Source organism: Emericellopsis cladophorae, assembly GCF_022114955.1.
Source record: "Emericellopsis cladophorae strain MUM 19.33 chromosome Unknown NODE_18_length_329999_cov_121_726099, whole genome shotgun sequence".
Classification (NCBI taxonomy): Eukaryota; Fungi; Ascomycota; class Sordariomycetes; order Hypocreales; family Bionectriaceae; genus Emericellopsis; species Emericellopsis cladophorae.
The window spans coordinates 239,946-267,924 of record NW_026250943.1 but is presented as its reverse complement, the minus strand read 5'-3'; the positions used below and the strand labels follow the sequence as shown (position 1 = coordinate 267,924).

Here is a 27,979-nt window from a genome sequence, read left to right as displayed (position 1 = left end):
TCGACCATGATCTCGAGAGCAGCCCTCGCGCGCAACGCGCAGCAGGCCGTCCGCCGGTCCTGGGCGGCTCGCCCTGCGCAGCAACGAACCTTCGCTTCCGCTGCATCCTCGTCTGGCGCCTTCGAGACTTCCGACGTCTCGGGCCTCAAGGTTGCTTCGCGTGATTCTCACGGCCCTACGACCAAGCTCGCTATCGTTGCCAAGGCTGGTACACGCTTCCAGCCACTGCCTGGACTGACCGTCGGTCTGGAGGAGTACGCGTTCAAGGTGAGGCAACCGGGATGTTCATATGCGAAGAATCCGACCCGACTGACGCTGGCGTAGAATACCCAACGCCGAACTGCTCTCCGAATCACCCGCGAGTCCGAGCTTTTGGGTGGTCAATTGGCTTCCTCGCACACTCGCGAGGCCCTCGTCCTCGAGGCCAGCTTCCTCCGCGATGACCTCCCTTACTTTGCCGAGCTCCTGGCCGAGGTGGTCTCCATGACCAAGTATACCAGTAAGAATTGAGGCAGGCTGTTTTCGGGCGTTTAAGCTAATCCCCGTCAGCTCACGAGTTCCACGAGGAGATCGAGCCCGTTCTGCGCATCAAGCAGAACAACTTCTACAACAACGTTGCTGCCCTTGCCCTCGACAACGCCCACTCGGTTGCCTTCCACACTGGCCTGGGTTCCTCCGTCTACCCCACCCCTTCGACGCCTTCCAAGAAGTACCTGAACGAGGAGTACATTGCTAGCTTCGCCGACGCTGTCTACACCAAGCCTTCTCTTGCCCTCGTCGCCGACGGCGCCAGCTCGCAGGATGTCTCCAAGTGGGTCGGCGAGTTCTTCAATGACGTGCAGTCCTCTGCGCAGTCTGGCCAGAAGTTTGACGCTACCGCGACCAAGTACTATGGTGGTGAGCAGCGCACAACCCACACCGGTGGCAATGCCATGGTCATTGCTTTCCCTGGGTCCGCCTACACTGCGCCCAAGCCCGAGGTCGCTGTCCTGGCCGCTCTCCTCGGCGGCCAGTCCTCCATCAAGTGGTCGACCGGCTACAGCCTGCTCTCCAAGGCCACTTCGGACGTCGTTGGCCTCAACGTCTCGGCTTCTAACATCCCTTACTCTGATGCCGGCCTTCTGGCCGTCCAGCTGTCTGGCTCGGCTGCCTCTGTCCGTGCCGGTGCTGAGGCTACCGTCAAGGCTCTGGAGAGCATCGCCAACGGCTCCGTGCCTAAGGAGGAGGTTGCCAAGGCGGTCGCCAGTGCCAAGTTCAATGCTCTCGACGCTACACAGCTCCGCGAGTCTAGCCTCCACCTGGTTGGCTCCGGCATTGTCAACACTGGCAAGGCTTACGAGCCCGCCAGCCTTGTTCACGGAATCGAGAAAGTCTCTGCCGAGAGCCTGAAGACTGTAAGTAGCTATCCAATCTTGGTCTCACACATTCCCACTGACCCTGATCATAGGCTGCCAAGGCTCTCCTCGAGGGCAAGGCCTCCGTCTCGTCCGTCGGTGACCTCTTCTTGTTGCCTTACGCTGAGCAGCTCGGTCTGCGGGTATAGATGGGGGTTAGAAGGGCGTGTTTGCTTGTACCAACAGTCAAGGTCGCTTAGATGGGGAGCCATTACCGCTCCTCGTTTGTCCATATCTGTAGAAGATTCCCTTTGTTCACCATTTGCACATGTGACGAGCTCAAAATATTCTTAAATGTGATAAGGTCAGCTAGCTATACGTCTTGGTCAAAGTTATTGAAAAGCTCGGCGAAAAATCAGGCTGATATGTCGGCCCTTGGTCAATATTGTCCTTGTCGCCAATGGTGCGCTGCGTGGCATAGGACGCTTGTATGATGCTTTAACTGCAGCAAGTCACTTACGTATTACTGCGTATTTACTTAGGTAGTTGCGTAGCAATGTAGTACGTAGTAACCACATATCCTTCTGAACCTCAAGAGCGAAAACTGGAACTGTTGCTCTGTGAAAGACGTCCACAGGTCAGCACTCGTCAACCTGGGGACAGTACGATGGAGTCATGGCCGGAAGCAAAGGAGGAAAGACACCGGGAAGGTACGAACCTTGTGCTACCTTATTTGACCATGAGCTGGAATAGAGTTTCGAGCAGTGCGCAACTACTTGGCGGGCGGCCCCTGCGACAGTGATGCAATCAAACACAGTTTTTTACCTGCCATTGCCGTCGAGCAGACAAACTAGTTGTAATGATAGATCATCCTTGTTGAGTGCCTTCATCATAGACCTAATGCTATGTCAGTTATAGTCAAGGCCATCGGCTGGTGATCATTGATTAGTAGAAATACTAGGTGGTAGTAGTTAATAGTTCCCGTTGGAAAGTCGCTTCTTAGGGTAAGTTGTGGGGGCATGGTCCATGCTTGGCCATTCACAACGCCTTTCCACCAACTGGACACTAAGCTCAACTTAGCTGGACTGCGAAGGGGGGGAAACAACCACGAAGCAAGAAGAAAGGCAAAGTATCCCAAGCGTCACACCCACCACCGCACTGCACCGCATCACTTCCTCGTCAAGAAGTCCTCGCCTTCCACCGAGCCGATTGCGCACGATCGCAAACATCACTCCGCTTCTACACACAAACAGCAAGGCTGGACGCTGCTGTCTCTGTTCCTTCTTGGCGCTCTCCTCCCACACAGTCCTCTCTCGTGGCTGTTCCCATTGTCCATGGGCGCTCCTTGACGACACGACACCTCTGCTTCACTCTGCATTGCGCTCCGACAGAAGCAAGCGACCGCGCCTCGCCATTTTCCTCACCACTTCATTTCCAAGTCTCTCGCTTTTCGACCCTTGATTATCTTTCCAACGAGGTAAGCTCGCTTTCCGAGGTGTGCGGTATGGCGAGGCCGGTTTTTGGACTCCAGCTTCAGCTTCCCACGAGACCCGGCTCAGGTGCCGGCTGATTCGCATATGCTTCGATTGGCGTCGGCTGCACTCTCTGTCGTCGAGAATTAGGACACAAACTCACGCTAATACCACTAGATATAGGACCAGCTGTTAATGTTTCCACAAGTACGACTACGTCTGTGACCGTCGAATCAAGACCGAGTTGGTGGCGCCTTAGAGTAACACAGAACGACAGCCGTTCCGACACCAGGTTTGTCCCACCAGAGTCCCCGTCCCTATCACTGCAAGGCTCTCGACTAGCCTGCTCTCTCCAGTAGAGCCTACGCACCACCTAAAGTAATTGACGGTGGGGAGACGGATCTTCTCTCTCGCGAGAAGCTCCGAATCCAACTCGCTCGGTCAAATTGATCTTTGCGGACCTTCCCCCCAACCCTTCCTATGCGGCCGTTGTCTCAGATTCTATTTGCGTTCCGGAGAGGACTGCTTGCTAATTATTTGTGAACGTCTAGCGTGAGCGCTTCATACTTGACCCGGTAAAGACACACCCTTTTCTTCTCTACGGTCGAAGCCACTATTTAGCTTGGCCGGACTCCTCCGCATGACCCATCGAAATCGAGCTTTCACTGTACACACATAGCCATAATCGCAAATTTCGCCGGATTATGCCTGGTGGAAAGAAGGAGGGCTCGGCAGGTGGCCGTGGCCAAAATGGTGAGTGGTCTTGCACTCTGTCAGCTACGGCCTGCGTTTCTAAACTTTCTTGCAGGAAATCGTGGAGGATTTCGAACGGATTCAGCCATCTCGAACAACCGGTTTGGCCAAGAGAGGGTATTACAACCATGGGTGCCCGATGCCAACGACGCTGTCGATGGCAGTCTCGAGAGGTCATCAGGCAGTGGTGCTGGTGGTAGCAGCGGCGGCGCGTGGGATCAATTTGCCGAGAATGAGAAACTCTTCGGATTGAAGTCCGATTACAACGAGAACTACTACACTACATCGATCAACACAAACGACCCCCGGTACAATGAGCGGATGTCAGCTGCCGATAGGAAGGCTCGGGAAATCGAACGCAGTGAAGCAACCACCACACATGTCGCTGAAGAACGACAGATGGACTTCACGGCCAGTGGGAAAGATGATGCAGGCGAGAACGAGGAGGACAAGTACGTGCCCTCAACAACGGTAGTGCTTTCACACCTCAGCTAACAGCATCCAGGTACAGTGGTGTTCGCCGGCAGCAAGACTTTCCTCCACTTGGTGCAGGGCGTGAGAACAGATATGTTGCTCCTGCGAAGAGAGCGCCAACATCGCAATCGACCGTGAAAGGTGCTCCTGTGGACCCTGCGATCATCTCCTCTCAGATCAAAGCTCCAGCTAAGAAGCAGCCAACTCCAACACCCGAGGAGAGTAAGGCACGCGCGTCGCCAGCGGCCACGAATGGCACTTCACCGGGGCCCAACGCAACACCGGCAAGCGCCGGCACCCCCGGGCCGGAGAGTATTCCTGCTACTATTGGGACCAGCAGATCGACTGATGGCACAAAGACGGAAAAACTTTCTATGCCTGCCCAAGGACCCACTTCGTCAGTCAACGGCCGCACCTTGTCTCCCCAAGCGCAGGAGGGCGTGGCCAGCGCGACGTCAACCGTGGAGCGCGACGTTCTTCATCATTTCAAGAATTTTGCCAATCAGCAACGCGAGACAGCCAAGCAAGTTCGGAGCAGCAAAGCCAAGGCGGACAAGGAAGTGAAGTTGACGGAGCTGAAGAAATTCGCCAGCACCTTCAAGCTATCAACCCCTGTCCCAACCGACCTGGTCTCTATCATTGCCAAGGACCCTACAAAACAGATTGAAATCCAAGCTAAGGCCATCAAGAACGCTGAGGAGGTCGCACGAACCAAGAGCAAAGATGTCTCTTCCAAGCCAAAAACCGTGACTGGCAAAGAAGGCCCTGCGAAAGCTGGCGAGCAGGATGTCCCACGAACCGGCGCAGACTCTCGCCCGCCCAAGGGTCCACATGCCACCCAGATGGGCTCTCAGGGCAATAGTGCCAACCGTCATGCTGGTCCTCGCCAGTCATTCCAGCAGCAACAGTACTCTCAGTATCGTAACAATCGTCCGCAGCAGATGGGCGCCCAGCAGCCTCAACCAGGCAGCCTTGCTCAGAGACTTCGCAACGCCGACTCACAGAATCCGGGCAAATTTGGCATGCCTCCTGGGACAGCGCCCCTTCAGGATGGCAGGATGCCGCCCACTGGGCCCGCTGGTGGCAGCGACCCCAATGTCAACCGTCGGTTGAGCGGCGTGCCATCACACATGGGAGCCAAGCTCAATCCCAACAGCAGCGAATTCCGGCCCAATGCCTTTGCCCCTACATTCAACCCAGGCCAGAGCACCGCATCCAGCCCACGACCTGCTACGAACCCAGCATCGGATAGCACAAACGGGTCCGCGCAACCCATGGGCACACCAGGTTCCACGGGTACGCCTTTGGGCATGGGCCCGCCTCCCATCCGCCGAAAGACGAAGAACGTCAGCTGCCAGAAGTGTAACATCTTGTCGACCATCAAGGCTATTGAGCCTCCACCAGGCCGGAAGTGGGATGACAATGGTGGTCTGCGTCCTTCCTACGACACGCCCCCGACGTGGAGGCAATTTCAGGACGACGAGAGCCCCGAGTCGACCATGCACTTGACAGTCAAAGAATTGTTTGAACGCCAGCCGTTTGGAGGATCGAGCATGGCCACACCCAATCCCTCACACGTTGCGCCCCACCTACCGCACCAGCATCAACTCCCGTTCCATCTGCAACAGGGCAGCCACAATATGGGGCCGCGCCAGTCACCTCACCTCCCTCACATGCAAATGCATGGGCCCCAACACGGCCCGGGGCCTTATCAGCAGTTTGGGCATGATGATCATAGAATGGTCCACTCGAACTCGGCCCAGTCCTTCGCTTCGCCTCGCATGCCTCCGGCATCCATGGCCTACCCGGCCATGAACTCTCCAGCGCAGATTCCGTCCAGTCAGTCGGCCTACATGGGGCCCGGGACTCCCCAGATGAATCAGTACCGCAACTTCTCGAACCAGTACATGCCCCAGCATGGCCAAATGGGGGGCCCGATGATGATGCAACCACACTTCATGCCTGGCGCTCAGGGCATGGTCGGGAACCCACAGATGATGTATCCTGGAGGCAACCCCCAATTCATGCCTCACGGTGGACCTCCACAGCAAGGACCAGGCGCGACTGGGTACCCTAGCCCAGGGCGCCCCGTCGCCCCGATGATGGCCCACCAAGGTTCGCAGCAAGGGCAGCCGATGTACGGAATGAGCCCAAGCGTGCAGTACAGCCAGCCCTCGTTTGGTCCTGGCCACCATCAGCAGCAGCAGCCACAACAGCCTGCTGGTCCAAGTCAGTAAACCCATTGTCTGCATGGCTACTTCCTTGCCGAACAGACTGGCTGACTGCAACGCAGTGTCGCATCCTCGAAGCTACAGCGGCGCAGGAGGGTCCCAGTATTTTGGGACCAGCCCCCATCAGCATCATTCACAAGCGGGCCATCAGCAGCGGAGAGGGAGCCACAGCTTTAGTCGGAATCCTAGCACGCAGGGACAGCCGCCTGCCGGCGAACCTAGCAAGGCACAGACGCCATCGAGCCAAGCGCGAGCAGGGAAAGGCTCAGATGAGACAAGGTCAAGTGTGGAGGGGACGGCACGAGTCTTGGCCTTGAATGTTCAAAATTTGCGTGGATCTGTGGCGGTCGGGGCTCTACCCACAGAAAGATGCGGTACTGGATAAGCCATCCTAGTGATGTCGGGCATTGATGTATATGGCGATACGGAGCATCGGTAGCTATCATCGTTTGGTGGTGTACATCTACAAGCAAGGGAATTGTTATGAATCAAGGTACCCAAGGCCGCCTTCCCGTCAGATGAAGCCTAGCTGACATTTTTGTGGTTAGTTGGGGCCCAGTGCTACGTATTTCGACCTGAGCCGCACTGCATGGATCTGAACTCGAGGCGCGCCGGCTTCATTTCATCTGACGGCAGTCGTGACTTGGCGCGCATCGTCTGTGTGGCCAAAGCTAGCTACGGACGGCGTGCTAGGCTTGTGCGCGTCTGCAGCATCACCAGTAGTGTGGCCCGCGTGAGAGGAGAGCAAAGCAGAAGGAGGAGGAGTCCTACGGTGTCGCGGTATGAATTCATTCGATGTTTAAGGTCGACGGAGACAGGAGGTTACGTTACGTTGGGCCAGCTGGATCGAGCCGGGGACTACGCCGGCTTGATTAGGCAAGTCGACGACATCTGGCCTTGGAATGGCCTAACGTGGGTAATAGCTTGCTGTATATGCGACGCAGAACCCACGGATGGCAGCGATCAGGGATGCTGGGTCAAGATTAGAGGCTCGGAGTGCCAAGTGGATGATCAGCTCGGCATTGCTGCATGCAACTCCTCCAGCAAGGTCGAAGTCAGCGGAGGTACCAATAGGTCACAGACTGGCAGCAGTCGTATCTTCAGACCATAAACAGCAAAATTATCGTGGTACCAGCTATACCGTTGAGACTTGAGGATCTGTAGATCAGAATCGTTGAAACAGCCTTGAGACAGTCGTGTGTCCTCAGAAAACCATGCAGCTTGCCGCCCAGGGATGAGCAAAGTCCACACAAGCGCGGGACCTGCATTGACGCCCCATGACTAAGAAAAAATTACACTTGCGACGCAGTCCTGAACTTGAATACCGGATTACGTCAAGGTATCTAGGCAAGGTTCACTTGTTCCTCGAGAGTCGAAAGTTGAAACGACTGTTGCGCAGGGTTTGGTGCCGGGGGATCGGCAGGATAGGGGTTCGGCAAGGGTGCACAAACCACTAAGTACTTCTCCTATGGTGTTAAATCTGTGATAAGTCATGTAGATCACGCTCTTCACATTGATCGTGTCGATCAAAGAAATTTTAGAAACGGAAGTCGGCCACGCGTGTTTGCTCTACCTGCTGGCACGTGGCATGATCATGAGGGCACATCAGCCCTCTCATCGGGCGTCGCATTAACACATGTCATGAAGCGAGATGGATGACGACTGCTGTAATAGCGTCGACTGTTCACCCGAGTCGTATATTCGTTTGCCAACAGTTGAACGCTCGCGCTCGAATGGCTGATGGGGCGATCATCACGCAAGCATTCGCTGCTGCCAGGGTCGATATGACGCCTGTCGGAATAGGGCAGGTGATGCAGGGTATGCAGTCTCCATGGTTTTCTCGGGTAACTCTCAGCTCCGGTCTTGGTTAGCACTGTTCCATCGATGCATGTGACTGAAGCTGATACAATTATGCCGTGAGGATCACCGATATATATACCCAAGTACGTATGCGGCAAAAGTAATGCACGCACCAGCTTCAATGTTCATTACAGCGGTCCCTGTCAACACAACCTACCCTGTTGCCAAATCGCTTTGTGTAGGCGCATTGTTTTGTCCGCCGGTGACTAGAGTCCTGAGACAATGAAATCTGACATACCAAGCAAAGGAGACACACAACGGGGGTCTTTGTTTCCAGGATGAACATGAAGTCCAGAGTCGACGTTGTTTCGAGAGTCTAGGCGCGCAGGTGGTTGATTGGCTCAGGGGTGGCGGCTAGACCAGACAGCGGCGCATCGAACAATGGGGCCGCTGCAAAAGCTCCCCTCTCCCCTCCCCCCCGAAGCAACGTACCTGAATGTCTGGGCGCATGCTCTGGGACCCGATTCGTTGGTGAATTAAAACAGATATTCAGGAACAGCGGATGACAACCGGTAACCGGGCGCGGGCGGATAATTACCTGGTAGGTTCAGCCGTGCTAGATTCAACCAGACGCCACGACACTTGAGACATTCAGCACATGGCTCCATTACGCTGCTGCTCGCCCAGCGGCTGCTGCGCACCAATGGCAGCCGCCATGCCGTGAAACTTCTCTCACGCGTCTGGCGCGACTACGAATGCAAGGTAGTAGGCAGAGACAGGGCAGTCCGCAAGAGGCAAGTAACTTACAACGTAACATATCTTCTGATGGCCAGGGGGCCTCGGGGTGGATGCACGAGTGGTTCCTAGCCATACCCTGGTATGTATCGTGTAGCAACCTCCTGTAGCCACTTAGTCTGGTGAGAGCTCCCACATCCCATGGACTGGCGTGTCGTCGGGTGCCAGGAACCGGCCATAAGCGCGTGCAATGAGTGAGTCGGTGGGTATGATGCATCTAGACTCTAGGAAGTATGGACATCCGAGACCAAGGAAGGATTCGTGAGTATCCATAGTAGGGTGAGATGCAATGTCGCACCAAACAACTCTTACACCTTTTTCCCCGGTGACTGGCCCATCGACGGCAGACACCCAGCTTGTACTTAAACCCGTCGTGACGCCGCGTCTGCTGTCCCAGTGCAGTCCCCCATCTGCTTCTTCTTGTCTCCCCAGAGCCTGGTGCTTGATCTACCTTTGAGACGTACTTGTACCCTCCTTTCAGAACACCTTCCTTTCAGAACAGCAACATCTGACGTCGATACTTTGACAGTGTTCACCACCAGCAGCCTCTCTTTCGAAAACACGATTCACTGAACAACCCACCACGCGTGACCGCTCACCCGAACGTGACCCTCACTTCATCTGAACCTGCGCGTTCACTGGGAAACACCATATCTGACGCAGCCCACATCGCACACCCAAGAGCACCTTGCAAATAAATATCATAGACTGTCTTTGCGGTCTCCAAACGATACCACTCCTTCACCCACACTCAAGCAACAAATCAAGCACCCCTTACCTACCCTTCACAAACACGCAACGCACTCGCAACCAAACCGCAATCATGAAGATGAACGCTGGCATCCTCGGCGCCCTCTTTGGCCTGGCTGGCCTGGCCTCAGCTCACATGGAGATGAAGAACCCTCCACCCTTTCGATCCAAGTTCAACGATTTCACCACCGACGTCGACTACTCCATGACCAGCCCTCTCGACGCGGGTGGGTCCAACTTCCCCTGCAAGGGCTACCACAGTCTGATGGGCACCCCCCAGGGCCAGTCTGTCGTCAACTACCAGCCTGGCCAGACCTACACCTTCACCATCACCGGCGGCACCCCCCACGACGGCGGCTCGTGCCAGGCCTCCCTCTCCTACGACAGCGGCAAGACCTGGACCGTCATCCACTCGTACATTGGCAACTGCCCCATCTCCGCCGGCGACACCAACTACGACTTCACCGTCCCCAACGATACCCCTGCTGGTGAAGCCCTGTTCGGCTGGTCCTGGTTCAACAAGATTGGTAACCGCGAGATGTACATGAATTGCGCTGTCGTGACCATTGGCGGAGGCAAGAAGCGCGCCGACGTCGATGCTCGCGCCGCTGGGGATGCCTTCGCCTCCCGTCCTGCGATGTTCGTGGCCAACGTGGGCAACGGCTGCGGTACTACTGAGACCAAGGACCTCGAGTTCCCCAACCCCGGCCCCGATGTCACTCGCAAGACGCCGCAGGACCAGACTGCTCCTCCCACTGGTACCTGCGCGGAAGGCGCCAAAGCCCCTGCTCCTGAGCCTGAGCCCCAGCCCGAGCCCGAGGCCCCCCAGGAGCCTGAGCAGCCCACGACCGCAGAGCCCAAGCCTACTAAGACAATGTCAGTATCCCCCACCCCTCCCTCTTCCTCACCTTCGGTCTCTCCGACCATGCCCTCACTGCCTCCTTCGTCTTCCGCAAGCAAGAACATCAACTCACCAACAAGCAGCCCTGGCGGTGTCTTCATTACCGTTCCTGCCAGCGACAAGCCCACTACGCTCGCCACCAGCGTCCGCACGGCCGATCCCCCCGCGCCCACCAACGATGATGCCGGCGACAAAGACGACGGCCAGTCTGATGAAGGCCTCATGGACATCGGCTCTGCATGCGACAGGGAGGGTGAGTGGAACTGCATCGACGAGGGCACTTCGTACCAGCGCTGTGCTTCGGGCATCTGGTCCGACCGCATGGCGCCTTATGCTGGTACCGTGTGCAAGGTCGGTAGGTCTGACTCTCTCATCATTGCTCGCGCCAGGTCGCCCGCCCCAAACTACGGCAAGGTGCTCCGTGCCTCTCGCATTGCTGCAAGGCAGGCGCGGGTGTAAGGAGGTTTCTCCTATTCCCAGATTCGCTCGCTTGACGCAGCTCCTGGTGGCTGCTGGTTGATGGAACAAGATGGAAGTGCAAAGTCACAACGACTGGGTCGACGACTTCTGCTCCGGGTTTCGATTCCAGTACATACTTTTTTTCTTTTCTCACCGAATGCGTGGGAAAGGATTGGACATAGTCTCTCGCTTCCTTTGCTTTTCGCGACGGGCCGCGTGCCAGGGTCGCTTGTTTGGTTTACTCTCGGTATTTGGAGGAGGGGACGGTGGCTAGGGGGACTACGGATTCAAGTCGTAGTCTGCAAATAGCAGGTCCTCTGACAGGACGAAAATACAATGAAGACGAGGAAGACATACCTTTGCCTGTGCTACATGCGTGAAATTGCCGTGGTAATGTTCAGGTCAAAACAAGCCCTGTCAGTGATGTATGAAAATGAAGATGCATGGTGCGTGACATGCATGTACAGTGCCAAGACTGTGGGCACTGTGCCGTCCCCTCGCCTTTGGATGGCGTTTAACTCACACTTTGTGTCAATTGAATTAAATAGTGTCTTTTCCGCGCGGCGCATGAGAGATTCATGGTTTTTAAACTTACAAAAAAGAATGCCTTGCCGCACGACATGGTTGCCAGCTGATCTGAACTTCCTTACGGATATAAAGCCAAGCCACGCGATGGTGAAGATGTGGCTTAGACACTACGTGGATGAGGCCATCCCCATCCGGCAAGACTGATGGGCGGCCACAGTGGTTGAATTTCGCTGATCTTTAGAGTTCAGCGACGTGAGCCCTATCTCACACGCCGAATCAATCCAAATTCAAACTACTCGCCGCCCGACAGGCTTTCATTTCCAGTCTGTTGACTTTCAGCCCGCTGTGGCGCGGGCACCCAGGAAGGACCAGGACCCTCCAGGGACCAGCCCACTGACCTACATCAGCCCGGCACCCCATCCGTCGTTCCAACCTTCTCCCACTTCCGGGTCTGCATTCACTCCCTTTCTTTTTCTCCCCCAAATACGCAGCGTCCTCTTCTCTACAACACATCCTCGATCCTTCTTCGACGCCCAACCCAGTCCCTCGAGGACACCCCTTCCCACCATGGCAGGTCCAGCCTCACCCCCCAACGCCGACGGTCCCACGTTTGCCCCGCCACCGCTCCCCGCAGGCTGGATCGCGCAGTGGGATGGCGCCAGCAAGAAATACTACTACGTCCAACTCGCGACGGGCGTGTCGCAATGGGAGATTCCTACCGAGGCTGCGCAGACGGGCAACACGCCTGTCCCCGTGCCAGATCACCCTTACGGCACACCGGGCGGACCACCGCCTCCCCAGCTCATCACGCACCCGGACGGATCGCAGACGATGCGCCACGCCGATGGCACGATGGAGCCGATATTGCCGGACGGTATGAGGGGGGGCGATGGACCCAGCGGAGACAGGGGACTCGGGGTAAGTTTCCCTTGGCCACGGCGCGCTTCAGCGAGAGCGCGGCTAACACTGGTCGCGTGGTGTAGAGCATGGCTATGAATGCGCTCCTGGGCGGTAAGCACGGTCAGAGCGGCGGCGGTCACAACTCCTCCTCAAGTCCACTGAGCGGCCTGGCTAGCCAGTTCCTGGGAGGGGGCGGAGGATCGCACGGCCACAGCAGCGGCGGGCATGGCGGCTCTGGTAAGAACTCGGCCGGCAAGCTGGTCGGGCAGCTTGCCTCTAGTTTCCTGTCCTCTTCGAACAAGCCGTCGAGCCAGTCAGGGCACGGTCAGAATTACCACGGCGGATCGACGGCGGGACAGTCCTCGCACTCGCCCGGTGGAGGGTTGGCTGGCGCTGTCATGGGGGGCGTCACGAACCTCTTTGGCAGTAACAAGCCAGGACATGATAGTAGTGGTGGTGTAGGTGGACTCAGTGGCCTCGCAAAGTATCGATTACTGACAGAAGTGTGACAGGCCCAGGGCTATGGCTACTCGAACTCGGGGCCAAATGGAGGCAGCAATGGTGGGTACTCCGGTCAAGCACCGACATATCAGCCTCCTGGCTCGTCAGGCGGCCCTCCTCCAGGTTCATCAGCGCAAGGGTACGGTTCGCCTGCGCCGGGTCAGCATCAGCACCAGCAATCCCTCAACACCCACCAGACGTACTCTCAGCCATCGTCGACAGGCCCTTCTCACCATCAAAATTACCAGGCGCCCCAGGGCCCTCCCCCAGGCCAGCAGCAGTTCGGAGGCTACGATCACAACAGCTCCCAGCCTCCTCCGCCAGGGTCACACGCATACGGACAGCAGCCAAGCTATGGGGCCCCGCAACAAGGAGGAGGACATGCGCCACAATACAACCCACCAGCCGGTGCACCCCCGGCTGGCTATGGCGGTTATCCCGGGCAGCAACAGCCGTATGGCAGTCAGCCATCCTATGGTCAACCGCACGGCCAGCACTTTGGCCAGCCACAACAGCAGTCGCATGGTGGTGGCTACCCGTACTGAGATGTTGGCGCGGCACCGAGGGAGAGAAGTATAGAGCCTACGGTGTCGGTTTTCCATTTGGACGTTGGCGAACGATGATTTCCCTGCACGTGTCACATGCCTGGATATCACAACCAGGCCTATTTCCTTTGTTGCAGGAGTAGAAAGAACTCTACGAAAGATGCATGAATAATGATTTGTCCAGGGTCGGCTGAACTGCTGTTCTTTGTTTTGTTGCGAACGTTAAGGTAGACCGAGGGAATGACGGTATTAGCTTATATGCAGTATATGATGACCAAAGGAAAATTCCGATTACTGCTTCTTCTTCTCCATTGTGCTCGAGCCCTCCGCGAAGGACTTTACCTTTGAGGTGATGTAGCTGGCAACAAACCACGCAGCGATAGCGACGCAGACTATATAGCCTCCAGTCGGAAGCAGTGAGCGTGGCAAGACGTTGAAGAGGAACGGGTCGAGAATGAGGTCAACCAGCACAGGCGGTGGGTTCTCCATGAGTTCGGTATAATCTGAGTAGTAGTCTGCCGCTGTGATGATGCGCACAAACAGAACAGAGGAAGTCTTTTCCGTCTCATTCGTGGTCACATCAGCAGGATCAGCTGCCGTCCCGACCCGGGAGTATGCAAAGTCTGAGAGGGATTGTATGAGTTCTGGCGTCTCGAAGACATGTTCGACATCAAAAGTCTCAATATCAAAGGCGGTTGGTTCCTTAATAGACTGTGAGCATGCGCCCTGGAGGAGGCTCCAATGGTGGCACTGCTTACCATGGCTGACCAGCAGACACGGAGCTCATATCTTTGACCCTCTGTCAACCCGTCAAGTATGAGCCATTTTGTCTGGCCCGGTGACTTTCCTCTTTGGAAACTTCTCGGGAGCTGTGTGCGAATCATGGAGTTCTTTGGTGTCAGGGTGTCCAGGTTGAGGCTTGACAGGGTGGGCTGTTGCAGCGGGACATTGATCGACGGGGGACCCAGGAAGATAGCCTTTTCCACATTGGCAATGACAAGGGGCGCCGCAAGGCACAGAAGAAGCAGGCCAATCCACATTGTTGTTGTTGATGGAATCACATTGCAGCGTCTTGAATGACTGGAGCCTGAGTCCTGAGATAGTTGGACTGTGTGTAAGGTAAGACTGGAGAACAAATGTGGCTGGCGAGAACATGTGGCGGTGCGAGTAGTGCACATGGGTGCCCCCCCGATATCACCGACCCCAGGCAGCCTAATTATTTGACAGCTCAATCCTAGTAATAAATCCTTCGCGATACGGCGGCCGTGTATCAAATACAACTGTGACCAGAGGCTTCACCCAGGGGCCAGAAGAGACCTGGAGGCGGCCTCCATACTGCCACGCACATTTGAGGTTGTGATACGATAAGATTGTCATCTACCGCCCACCAGCGGTGAAGCTGATTTGAACAGCTGCCAGTGCAGACGCGCTTACCCCATCGAGACACGTCGGTCGTGGAAATCAACAAATCCGCGCGCTGGCCCGGCAAACACCAGAGCCACCCGCCGGCGAACCCCTGTCCAGGCCAAATTTCCCCCACCTATTTTCATCTACCCAACGTCGACGAACCCGAACCTCTTCCTTTCTTCTTGCACTCCATCCTCGCCGCTCATATACGACTCTCCACCCTCTGTCTATCGGCCTGCTTTCGTTGCTGCCCAGTTCGTCTTCGAATCATAAAAGGTCTCCGTCAAAACTTGCACCATGCGTGAGGTTATCAGCATCAACGGTGAGTAGTGGGCACCCAGGCTCGTGGGAGAACGCGTCGTTCGCACACCGCTGCTACCAGCGGCCGCTGGCCGGAACTGAAATATGCTGACATCATGCTATAGTCGGCCAGGCTGGTTGCCAGATCGCCAACTCCTGCTGGGAGGTATGTTTTTCTTCCAAACCCCTTTGGCGCGAGCTGTCCGCACTGTACCCTGATCTGACATTCTGATAGCTCTACTGCCTCGAGCACGGTATTCAGGTAAAGCGATGCTCCGACGACACGCCATCACAAGACCACCAACTGACCACACAATAGCCTGATGGTTACCTCACCGATGAGCGCAAGGCTGAGGACCCCGACCAGGGCTTCAGCACTTTCTTCTCTGAGACTGGTACGTCTCGACGACGACAGACAGCGAGCTGCGTTGTCTCGCCGCACTCACACTGACATGGAACGCAGGTCAGGGCAAGTATGTCCCACGCACCATCTACTGCGATCTCGAGCCCAATGTCGTCGACGAGGTCCGCACTGGCACCTACCGCAACCTGTTCCACCCCGAGTTGATGATCACCGGCAAGGAGGACGCATCAAACAACTACGCCCGCGGTCACTACACCGTCGGCAAGGAACTCATTGAGGGTGTCCTCGACAAGATTCGCCGTGTTGCCGACAACTGCGTGGGTCTGCAGGGCTTCCTCGTCTTCCACTCGTTCGGTGGTGGAACTGGTTCTGGTTTCGGTGCCCTGCTCATGGAGCGCCTGTCCGTCGACTACGGCAAGAAGAGCAAGCTCGAGTTCTGCGTCTACCCTGCTCCCCAGACCGCCACCTCGGTCGTCGAGCCTTACAACTCCATCCTCACAACCCACACCACTCTGGAGCACTCTGACTGCTCTTTCATGGTCGACAACGAGGCCATCTACGACATCTGCCGCCGCAACCTTGGCCTCGAGCGCCCCAACTATGAGAACTTGAACCGCTTGATCGCTCAGGGTAAGGAATCCCCCGCGCCCGGGACCTTTGGAGTGATGCTAATCTTTTTTAGTCGTGTCGTCCATCACCGCCTCGCTCCGCTTTGACGGCTCCCTCAACGTCGACTTGAACGAGTTCCAGACCAACTTGGTCCCTTACCCCCGCATTCATTTCCCTCTGGTTGCCTACGCGCCTGTCGTCTCCGCGGCCAAGGCCGCCCACGAGGCCAACTCTGTCCAGGAGATGACCATGGCCTGCTTCGAGCCCAACAACCAGATGGTCAAGTGTGATCCCCGCTTGGGCAAGTATATGGCCACTTGCCTGCTGTACCGCGGCGACGTTGTCCCCAAGGAAGCCCACGGTGCGGTTGCCACCCTCAAGACCAAGCGCACTATTCAGTTCGTCGACTGGTGCCCCACTGGTTTCAAGCTTGGTATCTGCTACCAGGCTCCCGAGAACGTGCCCAACGGCGATCTCGCCAAGGTCAAGCGTGCCGTGTAAGTCCACCTTTAAATTTTCCAACTGGCCAAAAGACTAATGGTCGCTCTAGCTGCATGCTGTCCAATACCACTGCCATCGCCGAGGCCTGGTCCTCCCTGTCTGCCAAATTCGACCTCATGCACTCCAAGCGCGCCTTTGTGCACTGGTACGTTGGTGAGGGTATGGAGGAAGGCGAGTTCTCCGAGGCCCGTGAGGATCTCGCTGCCCTGGAGCGCGACTACGAGGAGGTCGCCGCTGACTCGATGGGCGAGGAGGAGCTTGAGGCCGAGTACTAGACTTTTAGAGATTGTCGGCGAGATGATTTTGCAAGCCTTTGACTCTGCGGTTAGAGTACCAATTCTACTATAGTCTGTCACCCCCCCCACACATACAGACAGGTAGTGTATCTTCTTTACAAAATTATAGCCGAGGGCGCCTTTAATTTCGTTATAATAAAATTCTAGACGCAACATGTCGACCAGGAATGTCGTGAGGGAAAGAAGACTGCGTACATATCATGCATTTTTAATTCGTCAGGATCTGGTGCTGTTCTGGCTGCATCCGGTACGGTAGTAGCTGTGCATTGCGAAAGCCGACGGTAGGCGACAGACCGGCATTGGACAAGAGCTCGACCCAGGCTCGAGCCACCCCCAGGGCCTCCTCACCAACTAACAATTGAGGCAACGCTCTCGTTCCTGTCGCGAGTCTGCAAACACGACCACGTCAATATGACTCTCCTCCGAACATCGATTTGTCGAGCGTGTCGACAGCCCGCGCGAGCATCGTTGCGCATGCAGCGTGGCTTTGCGACCGGCGGCACTTCAAGCAACTTTGTGAAGCTTGTCGAGGTTGGACCTCGCGATGGACTACAGAACGAGAAAAAGGTCATACCGCTGGCCACTAAGATCGACCTGATCGAGCGACTAGCCAAGACGGGCTTGTCGACCATTGAGGCCGGGTCCTTTGTCGCGCCGAAGTGGGTGCCACAGGTCAGTGCGACAGGCTATCGAGCGGTAGATGGGTAGGAGACAATTGATGACTGACGCCTCGCGATGCAGATGGCCAACTCGAGCGAGATACTGGAGCATATACTACAGAAGAAGATCCAGTCCCCTGTGCCTGTGTCGTATTCTTTCCTGGCGCCCAACACCAAGGGTCTGCAGAATGCGGCCGCGCTGTTGGCGAAGAACCCCGACGCCTACTCTACGCAGAATAGCCCTGCCAATATCCACGAACACATCAACAAGCCCGCGGTTGAGATGGCTGTCTTTGCGGCGGCCACGGAGAGCTTCTCCCAGAAGAACCTCAACTGTGACATCAAGACCTCCCTGGAGCGCTTCAAGGAGGTGATCCAGGATGCCAAGGGGATGGGCATGCGTGTCAGGGCCTATATTTCCGTTGTGCTCGGATGTCCGTTTGAGGGCTACGACGTGGACCCCCACCGCGTCGCCGAGATCGCGACGGATCTGCTCGAGTCGGGCGCGGACGAGATCTCGCTGGGCGACACGACGGGCATGGGCACGGCGCCACGCACCAGCGCCCTGCTCAGGAGCCTCTCCGCGGCGGGCCTCCGGACGGAGGACATTGCCATGCACTTCCACGACACCTACGGCCAGGCGCTGGTCAACACGGCCGTGTCGCTCGAGCACGGCGTCCGGATCTTTGACAGCAGCGTCGGTGGTCTAGGCGGGTGCCCGTACAGCCCTGGCGCGACGGGCAACGTCGCCACGGAGAACATGGTGTACTTTATGGAGACGCTGGGCATGGACACGGGTGTTGATCTGGATGCTGTGGCTGATATTGGAGCGTGGATCTCGGGCGAGTTGGGCAGGCCCAACGACAGCACTGTCGGCAAGGCGGTCCTGGGGGCCAGGGCCAGGGACGCGGCCACTTCAAAGGCTAAGCTGTAGTTTTGTCCTACTAGGTGAATTTACAATAAACAGATCAACTTCATTTCTGTAGGTGGGGGCCATGACAAGTGAGCTCCCATGTCCGCGGTCTGCGTTGTTCGTTCCGCTGGTCTTGGCGTGCTCAAGCGGCCCCAGCTTAACCTCGCTTGTGTGAGACAGACGGACCTCTTGATCTTGCTTTCATGACCATTATTTCCAGAGAACATGAAGAAACCACCAGCTCGAAGACGAGTCCATATCATGGATGCACTTCCACGAGGGTCATGTGATGTCACAGGTCGTGCCTTCCCAGTTACCTATCGGCGCCCAGCTCCACCCCGTGCGTCGACCGCAGCAGCTCGCCCCACTCTCTCAGCAACGACGACTGGAGCTCCAGTCGACCTCCTTCAATCCACCAACGGCCGGACGTACGTCGTTGTTTGACCCAACCTCATCCCGTCCGACTTATCTCCACGTCCCGTCCCCCGACTTCGAGGCCGATTTAGATTACGCCGCCTCGACACAGCGCTGAACAGGAAGCACCTCAGTCGCAGGGCTCTAGACCATCATCCGCCGCCACTCCCTTTCCACTCGATCTTCGCTGCCCGCCATGGGGGACTCGTCGTCATACTCGGTCGTACCGAGGATTCGTTACAACACCGTCGGTGGTATCAACGGTCCTCTGGTCATCCTCGACAATGTATGGGCTTCCCGGCGTCTGGGTGAAAGATGGGCACATGTTGATGGCGGCACAGGTCAAATACCCCAAGTTCAACGAGATTGTGACGCTCACCTTGCCTGATGGCACGGAGCGCTCTGGACAGGTCCTCGAGGCCCGCGGTAAGAATCCCACTGATTGCGACTCTCTCGCTAGGACATTTGGCTGACTATTCTGCGCATAGGTGACCGAGCCGTTGTCCAGGTACTTTTGAAATGGCCATCGAGCCCAATTCCAATTCGCTGACGATATACTGCCCAGGTTTTCGAGGGGACCTCTGGCATCGATGTCAAAAAGGTAGGACACTGCTGTACTGGCAAAGATACCAATTACATGCTGAGATATGACAGACTAGGGTCGAGTTCACCGGCGAGAGCTTGAAGCTCGGTGTGTCCGAGGACATGCTTGGCCGTATCTTTGACGGTTCCGGTCGCGCCATAGACAAGGGCCCCCGCGTCCTGGCCGAGGACTACCTCGACATCAACGGAAGTCCCATCAACCCCTTCTCTCGTGTACGTCGAGCCACTGCTCCCCAGGCAGGCAGACAAGGGTGTACATGCTCACAGGCGTAGGAATATCCCGAGGAGATGATCTCGACTGGTATCTCTGCCATCGATACGATGAACTCGATCGCCCGTGGACAGAAGATCCCCATTTTCTCCGCTGCCGGTTTGCCTCACAACGAAATCGCCGCCCAGATCTGCCGACAGGCCAGTCTGGTCCAGAAGCAGGGCATTACCAACAAGGGTACCCACGACGGGCACGAGGACAACTTTTCTATTGTCTTTGGTGCCATGGGTGTCAACTTGGAAACAGCCCGTTTCTTCACGCGTGATTTCGAGGAGAATGGCTCGCTGGAGCGCACTACCCTCTTCCTCAACCTTGCGAACGATCCTACGTAGGTATCACGGTTCCGCCCATTAGACAGAGGCTAACAGCGAGCAGCATCGAGCGTATCATCACTCCCCGTCTCGCCCTCACGACTGCCGAATACTACGCTTACCAGCTTGAGAAGCACGTCCTTGTCATCCTCACTGATCTGTCGGCGTACTGCGATGCCCTGCGTGAGGTGTCAGCCGCCCGCGAGGAAGTGCCTGGACGTCGTGGTTTCCCGGGTTACATGTACACGGATTTGTCGACCATCTACGAGCGCGCTGGTCGTGTGACGGGCCGCAACGGTTCCATCACCCAGATCCCCATCTTGACTATGCCGAACAACGATATCACCCATCCCATCCCTGATTTGACGGGATACATTACCGAGGGTCAGATCTTCGTCGACCAGCCGATGCACAACCGTGGTATCTATCCGCCCATCAACGTGCTCCCTTCGCTCTCGCGTCTGATGAAGTCTGCCATTGGCGAGGGCATGACACGCAAAGACCACGGTGATGTGTCGAATCAGCTGTACGCCAAGTACGCCATTGGTCGTGACGCGTCCGCCATGAAGGCCGTCGTCGGTGAGGAGGCCTTGTCGCCCGAAGACAAGCTGTCCCTGGAGTTCCTGGACAAGTTTGAGCGCCAGTTCATCTCGCAGGGCCCCTACGAGTCGCGAACGATCTTCGAGTCGCTGGACTTGGCGTGGAGCCTGCTCCGCATTTTCCCCAAGGATTTGCTGAACCGTATTCCCGCCAAGGTGCTCAACGAGTACTACCAGCGTGCGCAGAAGGACGCCAAGTCCAAGGGCAAGCAAAAGGCGGATGCCGACGCGGCCAACAACCAGCAGACCGAGGAGAACTTGATCGACGCGTAGAACGGAAGAGGTCGAGGTTCGGGAACAGGACGAGGCTGAAGGAAAGGAAGTCGCAGGTGGATGGGGAGAGTGTCAGACACTCTACCCAAGGGAGCCATGTTGTGTATACCGAAGCACAAAGAAAGCCGATTGTCTGCTAGCACGATGCCTATACTGGTACTATTATCCACATTGTTGAAACTGTACTTTGGTCGAGCGCACGCATCAGCCACGGTCAAATCCATGTTCGACTCTAAGGGCCGATTCCGCTCGCTAACTAGAACCAGGGAAATGGGCTGTTCATCAAAGACCGAGCCCAACATGGTCGACCATGCTGCCGTAACTCATCAGTTTAAATGCTAAAGAGAAGCTGCCGCGGCGCAGGGCATCACGGCGTCGGGGCAACACAGTCCGACTTCGGATAGCGGCACCGCAATGGCTTCATTGACGGGGGTAGAAGGGTTGTTTACCTCGCCTGTTTACCACAATTTCACAATGCCTCTCCGCAACCTGCTTTGCGTGTACACAGAGAGCGGGCCGGGGACCCCGCACGGCTGTAGACTGGGGTTAGGTATTTGCCGTGCGACGACGCATGGATTCTGTGGTGCCGGAACGAACGTATGTCCGTGAGGAGAATGGACGCGGATGCGCACCAATCTTGTCATCGGGATTGGATGTGGAGGACCATGTCGTCGCCTCAGCCGTGCTGGGAGACAAACTGATCGGCAGAGCTAGCTGTTATTATGACCACGAGTTCCTCCATGCCAGATCATAGGTGGTGTGAATTCGGGGTTGCGAGTCGGATTCACGAGCGACTCTTCGTCCCTGAGAGACTGGGCACGTTGGGCATGCCACGACACAGGACAGATACATGTAGGCTGTTGGGGAGCACATCACAGGAACTGAGACGGATGAATGAATGCATTTGCCGGTGGCTGACATCATGGCGGCAGAAGTTGGCGACCAACAACCACTCAATGATAATTCTCCTCCACAGCATCCTTTTCTTTCCGCCTCCGGAGGCCCCCCAGCAATGCCAGCATTCTGCAATCCAACGTCCAACCCTGTCTCTGGACCGTTCTCCACGCGGGGAAGAAACGACCAGACCGACGCATTCTGAGCTCTAATGGGGCGAGACTCCGAGCTTCACCACTTGTCATTGGGGCGGTTTCGACCGGTTAAACAAACGATCCTGACCCATGCCGTTCACGATGACTCTGTGATTAGCTCGGAAGGCGCATTGGAGCGGCGCATTTCCCTTTGGCAGGTGCCGAACACGACTGGAGTCCCCGACCCCAGGATCCAGGTCAGGTCCCAGTCTCACGCCCACACGATGGTGGCCTTTTCTGCGAAGCACCGCGAAGCAGCCGGCTACTCTAGTGACTCTACGGGCGCGCACGGATACGACGTTGGGAGTGATGGCGGTTCCTTGCTGATCACTTGCGCGCGTCGTTTAGCCATGCCAGTACTTATACCGCATGACGCCCCCGGCTGACAGACCTCCTCCGGTTGCTCCTGCTGACCTACCGTGCCATTGACCATCTTCACCTTGGTAATCGTCAAACAAGACTGTCCAGGCATCCCGTTATGCAGCTCAAGACACAGGTCGCCGGCCTGGTTGCGGCCCTGGCCCTCCCCAGCCTCGGTGCCGCTGCTCGCAACGACACTGGCTTCCCGCCCGATGAGGACGGCAAGTACTGGATCCAAAGCGAGGTCATGAAGATTGGCTTTGTCCCCTACGGCGCCTCCATCTCGGACCTGCACATCAAGGACAAGTACGGCGTCACCCGCGACATCGTCGCCGGCTGGGACAATGCCACCTACTACACGCTCGACGAGCAGCACCCCAACTACGGCTCCGTCCCCGGACGATATGCCAACCGCATCAAGAACGGCACCTTTGAGATTGACGGCGAGAAGTACCAGGCCTCTCTCAACGACAACCCCACCGAGGAGCACCCCGATGGCCTCGACACCCTCCACGGTGGCAAGGACGGCTGGGGCTGGCGCAACTTCACCGTCGAGGCCCACACCGACAGCAGCGTCACCTTCAAGATCGTCGACCCTAGCGGCAAGGAGGGCTTCCCCGGCGAGGTCATCTCCTACGTGACCTACACCGTCAACGGCAGCGACTGGGACATTAGCATGGTCGCCCTGGCCACAACCAAGAAGACCCCCATCATGCTCAGCAGCCACGCGTACTGGAACCTCGACGGCTTCGCCAACAACGAGACGAGCCTCGCGCTCAACCACACCCTGCAACTGCCCTACAGCGGCCAGCGCGTTGCCGTCGACAACATCCTCATCCCGACCGGCGCGATCCTCGCCAACGAGAAGGGCAGCGCCAATGACTTCTGGTCCAAGTCCAAGCAGCTCGGCGCCTCCTTTGACGGCGACGAGCTCGAGGGCAACTGTGGCTACGGCTGCAAGGGCTACGACAACTGCTACACGGTCAACCGCCAGCAGCTCGGCAACTACGACTGGCGCACGCACTCGCCCGTGGCCGTCCTGCACTCCAACTGGTCCGGCATTGGCATCGAGGTCTACTCGGACCAGGACGCCTTCCAGATCTACTCGTGCAACGGCCAGGACGGCACGCTCGCGCTCAAGCAGTCGCAGGGCATCGACGACGAGGAGGACTTCCCCCGCACCATCCCCCAGTACGGCTGCGTCGTCATGGAGGTCCAGGACTACATTGACGGCATCAACAACCCGGCCTGGTTCAGGGAGAAGAAGCAGATCTTTGGGCCCGGCGACGACCCGTATGTCCTGCGGGCGAGGTACCACTTTACCGTGGACGAGGCGGACGAGTAGATGCGTTGGTGGACACCATACATAGGTAGTAGCTATTAGTCCACTCGGCTAGGAGTGTCGTTTTTCGAGGCAATGATGAGGCAATGACAGCTATATTGATCTTCCATATTCATCAGTGATGAATGTGCAAAGATGAACAGCCCACGCCGATGATATCTTGTATGCTTATGCCGTTATGGAGGACATGATGAGTGATCGTTCGGACTTGGAGAAATGGAAACCAAAAAATTGTCGCCAGCAAAATACTGCCCCACCATCCCACATCCGCCTGACAAAGACCACCATCTCCATCATCTTGACAACCACACGAGCCTGGATACCGATTCCTGGATCTATTGCTTGGCATAAACATAAAAATGGAGGAAGATCGCGCGCAGACCGATCTGGGCATCGCCGCCGACATCGAAGAGGCGCAGCGCCACGAAGAAGCCTCGGAGTCTCAACCACCCGCAGAACCATCAGTACCTTCAGTGAGCGGGACCCAGCAGCCGCCAAAGTCAGCAGAGAACGTCGTCAGGCAACCAAAGAAGCGCTTTGTCGGGCGGAGAACGGCGGCCGAGGCTTCCTCCAAGGCGAAGGATGGCGGCGCGGGTGGTGAAGCTGGAGCCGTTGGGCGTGAGTTCAAGTTCCCTTCTCAGGCACCCCTTCTCAGGCACCCCTTGAATGAATGAATGAATGAATGAGCGACGCGAGACCTCACAAGACTGACAAAATACATGTGTACAGCTGCCAAATCCCGGCGTGCCCCTCGTTTGTTAAACCAGGTGCCCAAGGAGATCACAGAGGACCCGAATCTCAAGGCTGCCGTGGCCATCCTCCCCGCCAACTACTCCTTTGAGATCCCCAAGACGATCCATCGCATCCGGACGTCGGGGGCTACCAAGGTGGCCCTCCAGATGCCCGAGGGTCTCCTGCTCTTCGCCACCACCATCTCCGACATCCTCACGCAGTTCTGCCCGGGCATCGAGACGTTGATCATGGGAGACGTCACCTACGGCGCCTGCTGCATCGACGACTACACCGCCAGGGCCCTCGGCTGCGACCTGCTGGTGCACTACGCCCACAGCTGCCTCATCCCTGTCGACGTCACCAAGATTAAGACGCTGTACGTGTTTGTGGACATTAGCATCGACACCTCACACCTCCTCGCATCACTGGAACGGAACTTTGCCTCGGGCAAGACGATTGCGGTCGTCGGGACGATTCAGTTCAACGCGACTATCCACGGCGTCCGGAGCAGCCTCGAGCGCGCCGGCTTCCAGGTCCTCGTCCCCCAGATCGCACCCCTCAGCAAGGGCGAGATCCTGGGCTGCACGTCGCCCAAGCTCCACACCGACGACAAGATTGACCTGATCCTCTACCTCGGCGACGGCCGCTTCCACCTCGAGAGCATCATGATCCACAACCCCTCCATACCCGCCTACCGATACGACCCGTACTCGCGGAAGCTCACCCGCGAGACGTACGAGCACGACGAGATGTACACGCTCCGGCGGACCGCCATCGCCACCGCCCGCAAGGCCCAGAAGTGGGGTCTCATCCTGGGCTCCCTCGGGCGCCAGGGCAACCCGCACACGCTGACGCTTGTCGAGAAGAGGCTGCGCGAGCGCGGGATACCGTTCATCAACCTCCTCCTCAGCGAGATCTTCCCGGGCAAGCTGGCCCTCATGAGCGACGTCGAGTGCTGGGTGCAGGTGGCGTGTCCACGGTTGAGTATCGACTGGGGGTACGCGTTTCCTCGGCCGCTGCTGACGCCGTACGAGGCGCTGGTTGCCTTGGAGGAGCGAGAGGGCTGGGGCGATGGTCCGTATCCCATGGATTACTATGGGAGGGAAGGGTTAGGGAGGACCAAGGCGATATCGGTCGGTCCAGAATGAGGATCCGTATCGGAATGTACGTCCGCAAGTAGGCAATCAATGACACAACATTGCCCTTTCTCAAACTGGCGCATGCTCGGTGCCGACCGGCTCAGGTCGTCCTGAGAAGAGCAATTTGTACTTGACAATGTCAATGATCTCCAACTCATCCTCTTTCCCTTCCCCTTCTCCTCTGGCTGCTTCTTGCTGCTGCTGCTGCTGCTGCTTCTTGCCCACAATCGCAAAGGGTTTGACCAGCTTCTTCACCTCGCCGTTGAGTCGCTGGTACTCGCCCACGTAGAGAAAGACACGTTTCATCCAGGCTGTGCCGCCGATGACAGAGTCGGGATCATACTCTGGGAACTCGAGACGGCCAAAGCTGAAGTCGCCGATCAAGGGTTCGCCATTGGGCTGCTTTGGGTGGTTGATTGTCCCTTGGAGATCAAGGAGGGCCAGACCACCGGGTGTCTTGAGGAGAGTAGGAAGTGGTGAAGCTGTCGACGCCTTGGTGTCTGGCGGGTGCATTGTTACAGTCGACATGATCAATGATGTTCAGTTCAGATCTACTCCTGTGTGTTACACTTTCACACATTGGAATGTGAGTAAGCTACGCGCTTCTGTGGAAGACGAGACGCGACTGAGCAAGATTGTGGCGCATAATCTCAAAGTGTGGCTTGACATGCCATACCGGGGGCTATGTGTACCAGCCACAAGCAAACCCTCCCCACCTTTTGACACTGTCTGACTTTAGCGAGCGCTGATTGGCCGCAGCACTGACCAGCCCTAGCGGCACACACTTTCTCCCACCCCAATTCCACCAAATTTTCCAACTTTGCAATTCAACCGCCCTCTTCGACAACTTCGACAACTAACCCGCCAGGTCCAGCCACTTGCACCACCACCACCGGCAATATGAAGGTACGGACGATCCTCTACGACACAAGTCGACGGCCGCCCAGCAGTACGAGCAACTCCTCTTCTTTTTCCGAGATGGAGATTGCGAATGCCCGCACAGGAGCTCTGCTCAACTGCTGCTGGCGCTGGCTGGAGATGATTCGACCCCAGTACACGAGCCGTGGGAGTGAACGACCATGCTAACGCATTTTGTAGTTGAACGTCTCTTACCCTGCCAATGGCAGCCAGAAGCTCTTCGAGATCGAGGACGAGCGCAAGCTCAACGTCTTCATGGAGAAGCGCGTATGTACCACTGCCTCGCCGAGCAAGACGCAAGATCGACTGCTCGACTTCATATGCACAGAGACAGGGCTAACCTTTCTTTTCGACAGATGGGTGCCGAGGTCCCCGGTGACTCCGTCGGCGACGAGTTCAAGGGCTACATCTTCCGCATCACCGGCGGCAACGACAAGCAGGGTTTCCCCATGAAGCAGGGTGTCATGGTCCCCGGCCGTGTCAAGCTCCTCCTTTCCGATGGCCACTCGTGCTACCGTCCCCGCCGCGCCGGTGAGCGCAAGCGCAAGTCCGTCCACGGCTGCATCGTCGGCATGGACATGTCCGTCCTCGCCCTGTCCATCGTCAAGAAGGGCGACGAGGACATCCCCGGCCTCACCGACGTCGTGCACCCCAAGCGCCTCGGCCCCAAGCGTGCGACCAAGATCCGCAGGTTCTTCGGCCTCACCAAGGATGACGATGTATGTCTGCCCACCGTCCTGCCATACTCGATCATCGCCTACCCGCGTCTGCGCTGGCAGACCGGGTAGAGTGTGAGAGAAGGGGAGAGATTGCGGACGAGAGAAGAGGATAAACCGGTCCCCCATGGCAATACATGCTTCCACACTCCCCATCGGACGAACATCGAACGGGCTCGAGCTGGTACACGTCTGTTTCAACATACACGCGGAACCGCTGTCCCGGCTGCACATCGATCGACGATGGGAGTGAGCATGCATGGAGAACGGGGTTCCTTTTTGTCCTCCCTCGGCCCTTTCTCTCCCCGGCAAAACCAATTCCAGCCATACACAATCTTTGCAAGATGCTAACTTTCATCCCTCTAGGTTCGCAAGTACGTCATCCGCCGTGAAGTCCAGCCCAAGGGCGAGGGCAAGACCCCCTACACCAAGGCTCCCAAGATCCAGCGCCTGGTCACCCCCCAGCGCCTCCAGCACAAGCGTCACCGCGCTGCACTCAAGCGCCGCCAAGCCGAGAAGGTCAAGGACGAGGCCGTACGTCTTCCTCCTCCACTTTTCGAATTTCAATGTGCTAATCCAACCCTCCGCAGAACGAGTACGCTCAGATCCTTGCCAAGCGTGTCGCTGAGGCCAAGGCCAACAAGGCCGACGCCCGCAAGCGTCGTGCTTCCTCCATGCGCAAGTAAACGGCAGGGCTGGTCCGGCGTTATAATGAGTATTT

The 27,979-nt window shown here is 57.0% G+C and overlaps 12 protein-coding genes across 12 annotated transcripts; 10 read left to right on the top strand and 2 right to left on the bottom strand.

Moving 5' to 3' along the window:
- Positions 1 to 6: 6 nt before the first annotated feature.
- Positions 7 to 1,543, top strand: J7T54_004996 (Cytochrome b-c1 complex subunit-like protein; the record flags this gene model as incomplete). The annotated part of the gene is made up of 4 exons (XM_051506041.1): positions 7 to 267; positions 325 to 499; positions 550 to 1,394; positions 1,448 to 1,543. 4 exons carry the CDS (start codon positions 7 to 9, stop codon positions 1,541 to 1,543), a joined length of 1,377 nt encoding a protein of 458 aa, XP_051362686.1.
- A 1,967-nt stretch (positions 1,544 to 3,510) lies between these two features.
- Positions 3,511 to 6,441, top strand: J7T54_004995 (uncharacterized protein; the record flags this gene model as incomplete). The annotated part of the gene is made up of 4 exons (XM_051506040.1): positions 3,511 to 3,559; positions 3,615 to 4,011; positions 4,065 to 6,266; positions 6,327 to 6,441. The coding sequence occupies 4 exons, from the start codon at positions 3,511 to 3,513 to the stop codon at positions 6,439 to 6,441; spliced, it is 2,763 nt and encodes a 920-aa protein (XP_051362685.1).
- A 3,241-nt stretch (positions 6,442 to 9,682) lies between these two features.
- On the top strand, positions 9,683 to 10,969 carry J7T54_004994 (RNA polymerase Rpb1 repeat domain-containing protein; the record flags this gene model as incomplete). Its single annotated transcript, XM_051506039.1, has 1 exon — positions 9,683 to 10,969. The coding sequence occupies one exon, from the start codon at positions 9,683 to 9,685 to the stop codon at positions 10,967 to 10,969; it is 1,287 nt and encodes a 428-aa protein (XP_051362684.1).
- Positions 10,970 to 12,064: 1,095 nt separating this feature from the next.
- Positions 12,065 to 13,443, top strand: J7T54_004993 (uncharacterized protein; the record flags this gene model as incomplete). Its single annotated transcript, XM_051506038.1, has 3 exons — positions 12,065 to 12,415; positions 12,481 to 12,855; positions 12,910 to 13,443. 3 exons carry the CDS (start codon positions 12,065 to 12,067, stop codon positions 13,441 to 13,443), a joined length of 1,260 nt encoding a protein of 419 aa, XP_051362683.1.
- A 291-nt stretch (positions 13,444 to 13,734) lies between these two features.
- J7T54_004992 (uncharacterized protein) lies at positions 13,735 to 14,483 on the bottom strand (the record flags this gene model as incomplete). The annotated part of the gene is made up of 2 exons (XM_051506037.1): positions 13,735 to 14,145; positions 14,202 to 14,483. 2 exons carry the CDS (start codon positions 14,481 to 14,483, stop codon positions 13,735 to 13,737), a joined length of 693 nt encoding a protein of 230 aa, XP_051362682.1.
- A 664-nt stretch (positions 14,484 to 15,147) lies between these two features.
- On the top strand, positions 15,148 to 16,899 carry J7T54_004991 (uncharacterized protein; the record flags this gene model as incomplete). Its single annotated transcript, XM_051506036.1, has 7 exons — positions 15,148 to 15,172; positions 15,276 to 15,316; positions 15,386 to 15,412; positions 15,470 to 15,545; positions 15,614 to 16,144; positions 16,197 to 16,620; positions 16,674 to 16,899. 7 exons carry the CDS (start codon positions 15,148 to 15,150, stop codon positions 16,897 to 16,899), a joined length of 1,350 nt encoding a protein of 449 aa, XP_051362681.1.
- Positions 16,900 to 17,394: 495 nt separating this feature from the next.
- Positions 17,395 to 18,513, top strand: J7T54_004990 (uncharacterized protein; the record flags this gene model as incomplete). The annotated part of the gene is made up of 2 exons (XM_051506035.1): positions 17,395 to 17,592; positions 17,662 to 18,513. The coding sequence occupies 2 exons, from the start codon at positions 17,395 to 17,397 to the stop codon at positions 18,511 to 18,513; spliced, it is 1,050 nt and encodes a 349-aa protein (XP_051362680.1).
- Positions 18,514 to 19,102: 589 nt separating this feature from the next.
- J7T54_004989 (V-type ATPase) lies at positions 19,103 to 20,963 on the top strand (the record flags this gene model as incomplete). The annotated part of the gene is made up of 7 exons (XM_051506034.1): positions 19,103 to 19,192; positions 19,248 to 19,332; positions 19,395 to 19,414; positions 19,472 to 19,507; positions 19,561 to 19,722; positions 19,783 to 20,108; positions 20,156 to 20,963. 7 exons carry the CDS (start codon positions 19,103 to 19,105, stop codon positions 20,961 to 20,963), a joined length of 1,527 nt encoding a protein of 508 aa, XP_051362679.1.
- A 1,566-nt stretch (positions 20,964 to 22,529) lies between these two features.
- J7T54_004988 (Aldose 1-epimerase-like protein) lies at positions 22,530 to 23,756 on the top strand (the record flags this gene model as incomplete). Its single annotated transcript, XM_051506032.1, has 1 exon — positions 22,530 to 23,756. One exon carries the CDS (start codon positions 22,530 to 22,532, stop codon positions 23,754 to 23,756), a length of 1,227 nt encoding a protein of 408 aa, XP_051362678.1.
- A 356-nt stretch (positions 23,757 to 24,112) lies between these two features.
- On the top strand, positions 24,113 to 25,633 carry J7T54_004987 (Diphthamide biosynthesis protein 1; the record flags this gene model as incomplete). Its single annotated transcript, XM_051506031.1, has 2 exons — positions 24,113 to 24,371; positions 24,483 to 25,633. The coding sequence occupies 2 exons, from the start codon at positions 24,113 to 24,115 to the stop codon at positions 25,631 to 25,633; spliced, it is 1,410 nt and encodes a 469-aa protein (XP_051362677.1).
- Positions 25,634 to 25,693: 60 nt separating this feature from the next.
- Positions 25,694 to 26,137, bottom strand: J7T54_004986 (chromosome transmission fidelity protein 8; the record flags this gene model as incomplete). Its single annotated transcript, XM_051506030.1, has 1 exon — positions 25,694 to 26,137. One exon carries the CDS (start codon positions 26,135 to 26,137, stop codon positions 25,694 to 25,696), a length of 444 nt encoding a protein of 147 aa, XP_051362676.1.
- A 387-nt stretch (positions 26,138 to 26,524) lies between these two features.
- Positions 26,525 to 27,944, top strand: J7T54_004985 (40S ribosomal protein S6-B-like protein; the record flags this gene model as incomplete). The annotated part of the gene is made up of 5 exons (XM_051506029.1): positions 26,525 to 26,530; positions 26,723 to 26,809; positions 26,899 to 27,261; positions 27,625 to 27,792; positions 27,849 to 27,944. The coding sequence occupies 5 exons, from the start codon at positions 26,525 to 26,527 to the stop codon at positions 27,942 to 27,944; spliced, it is 720 nt and encodes a 239-aa protein (XP_051362675.1).
- Between the last annotated feature and the right edge of the window lie 35 nt (positions 27,945 to 27,979).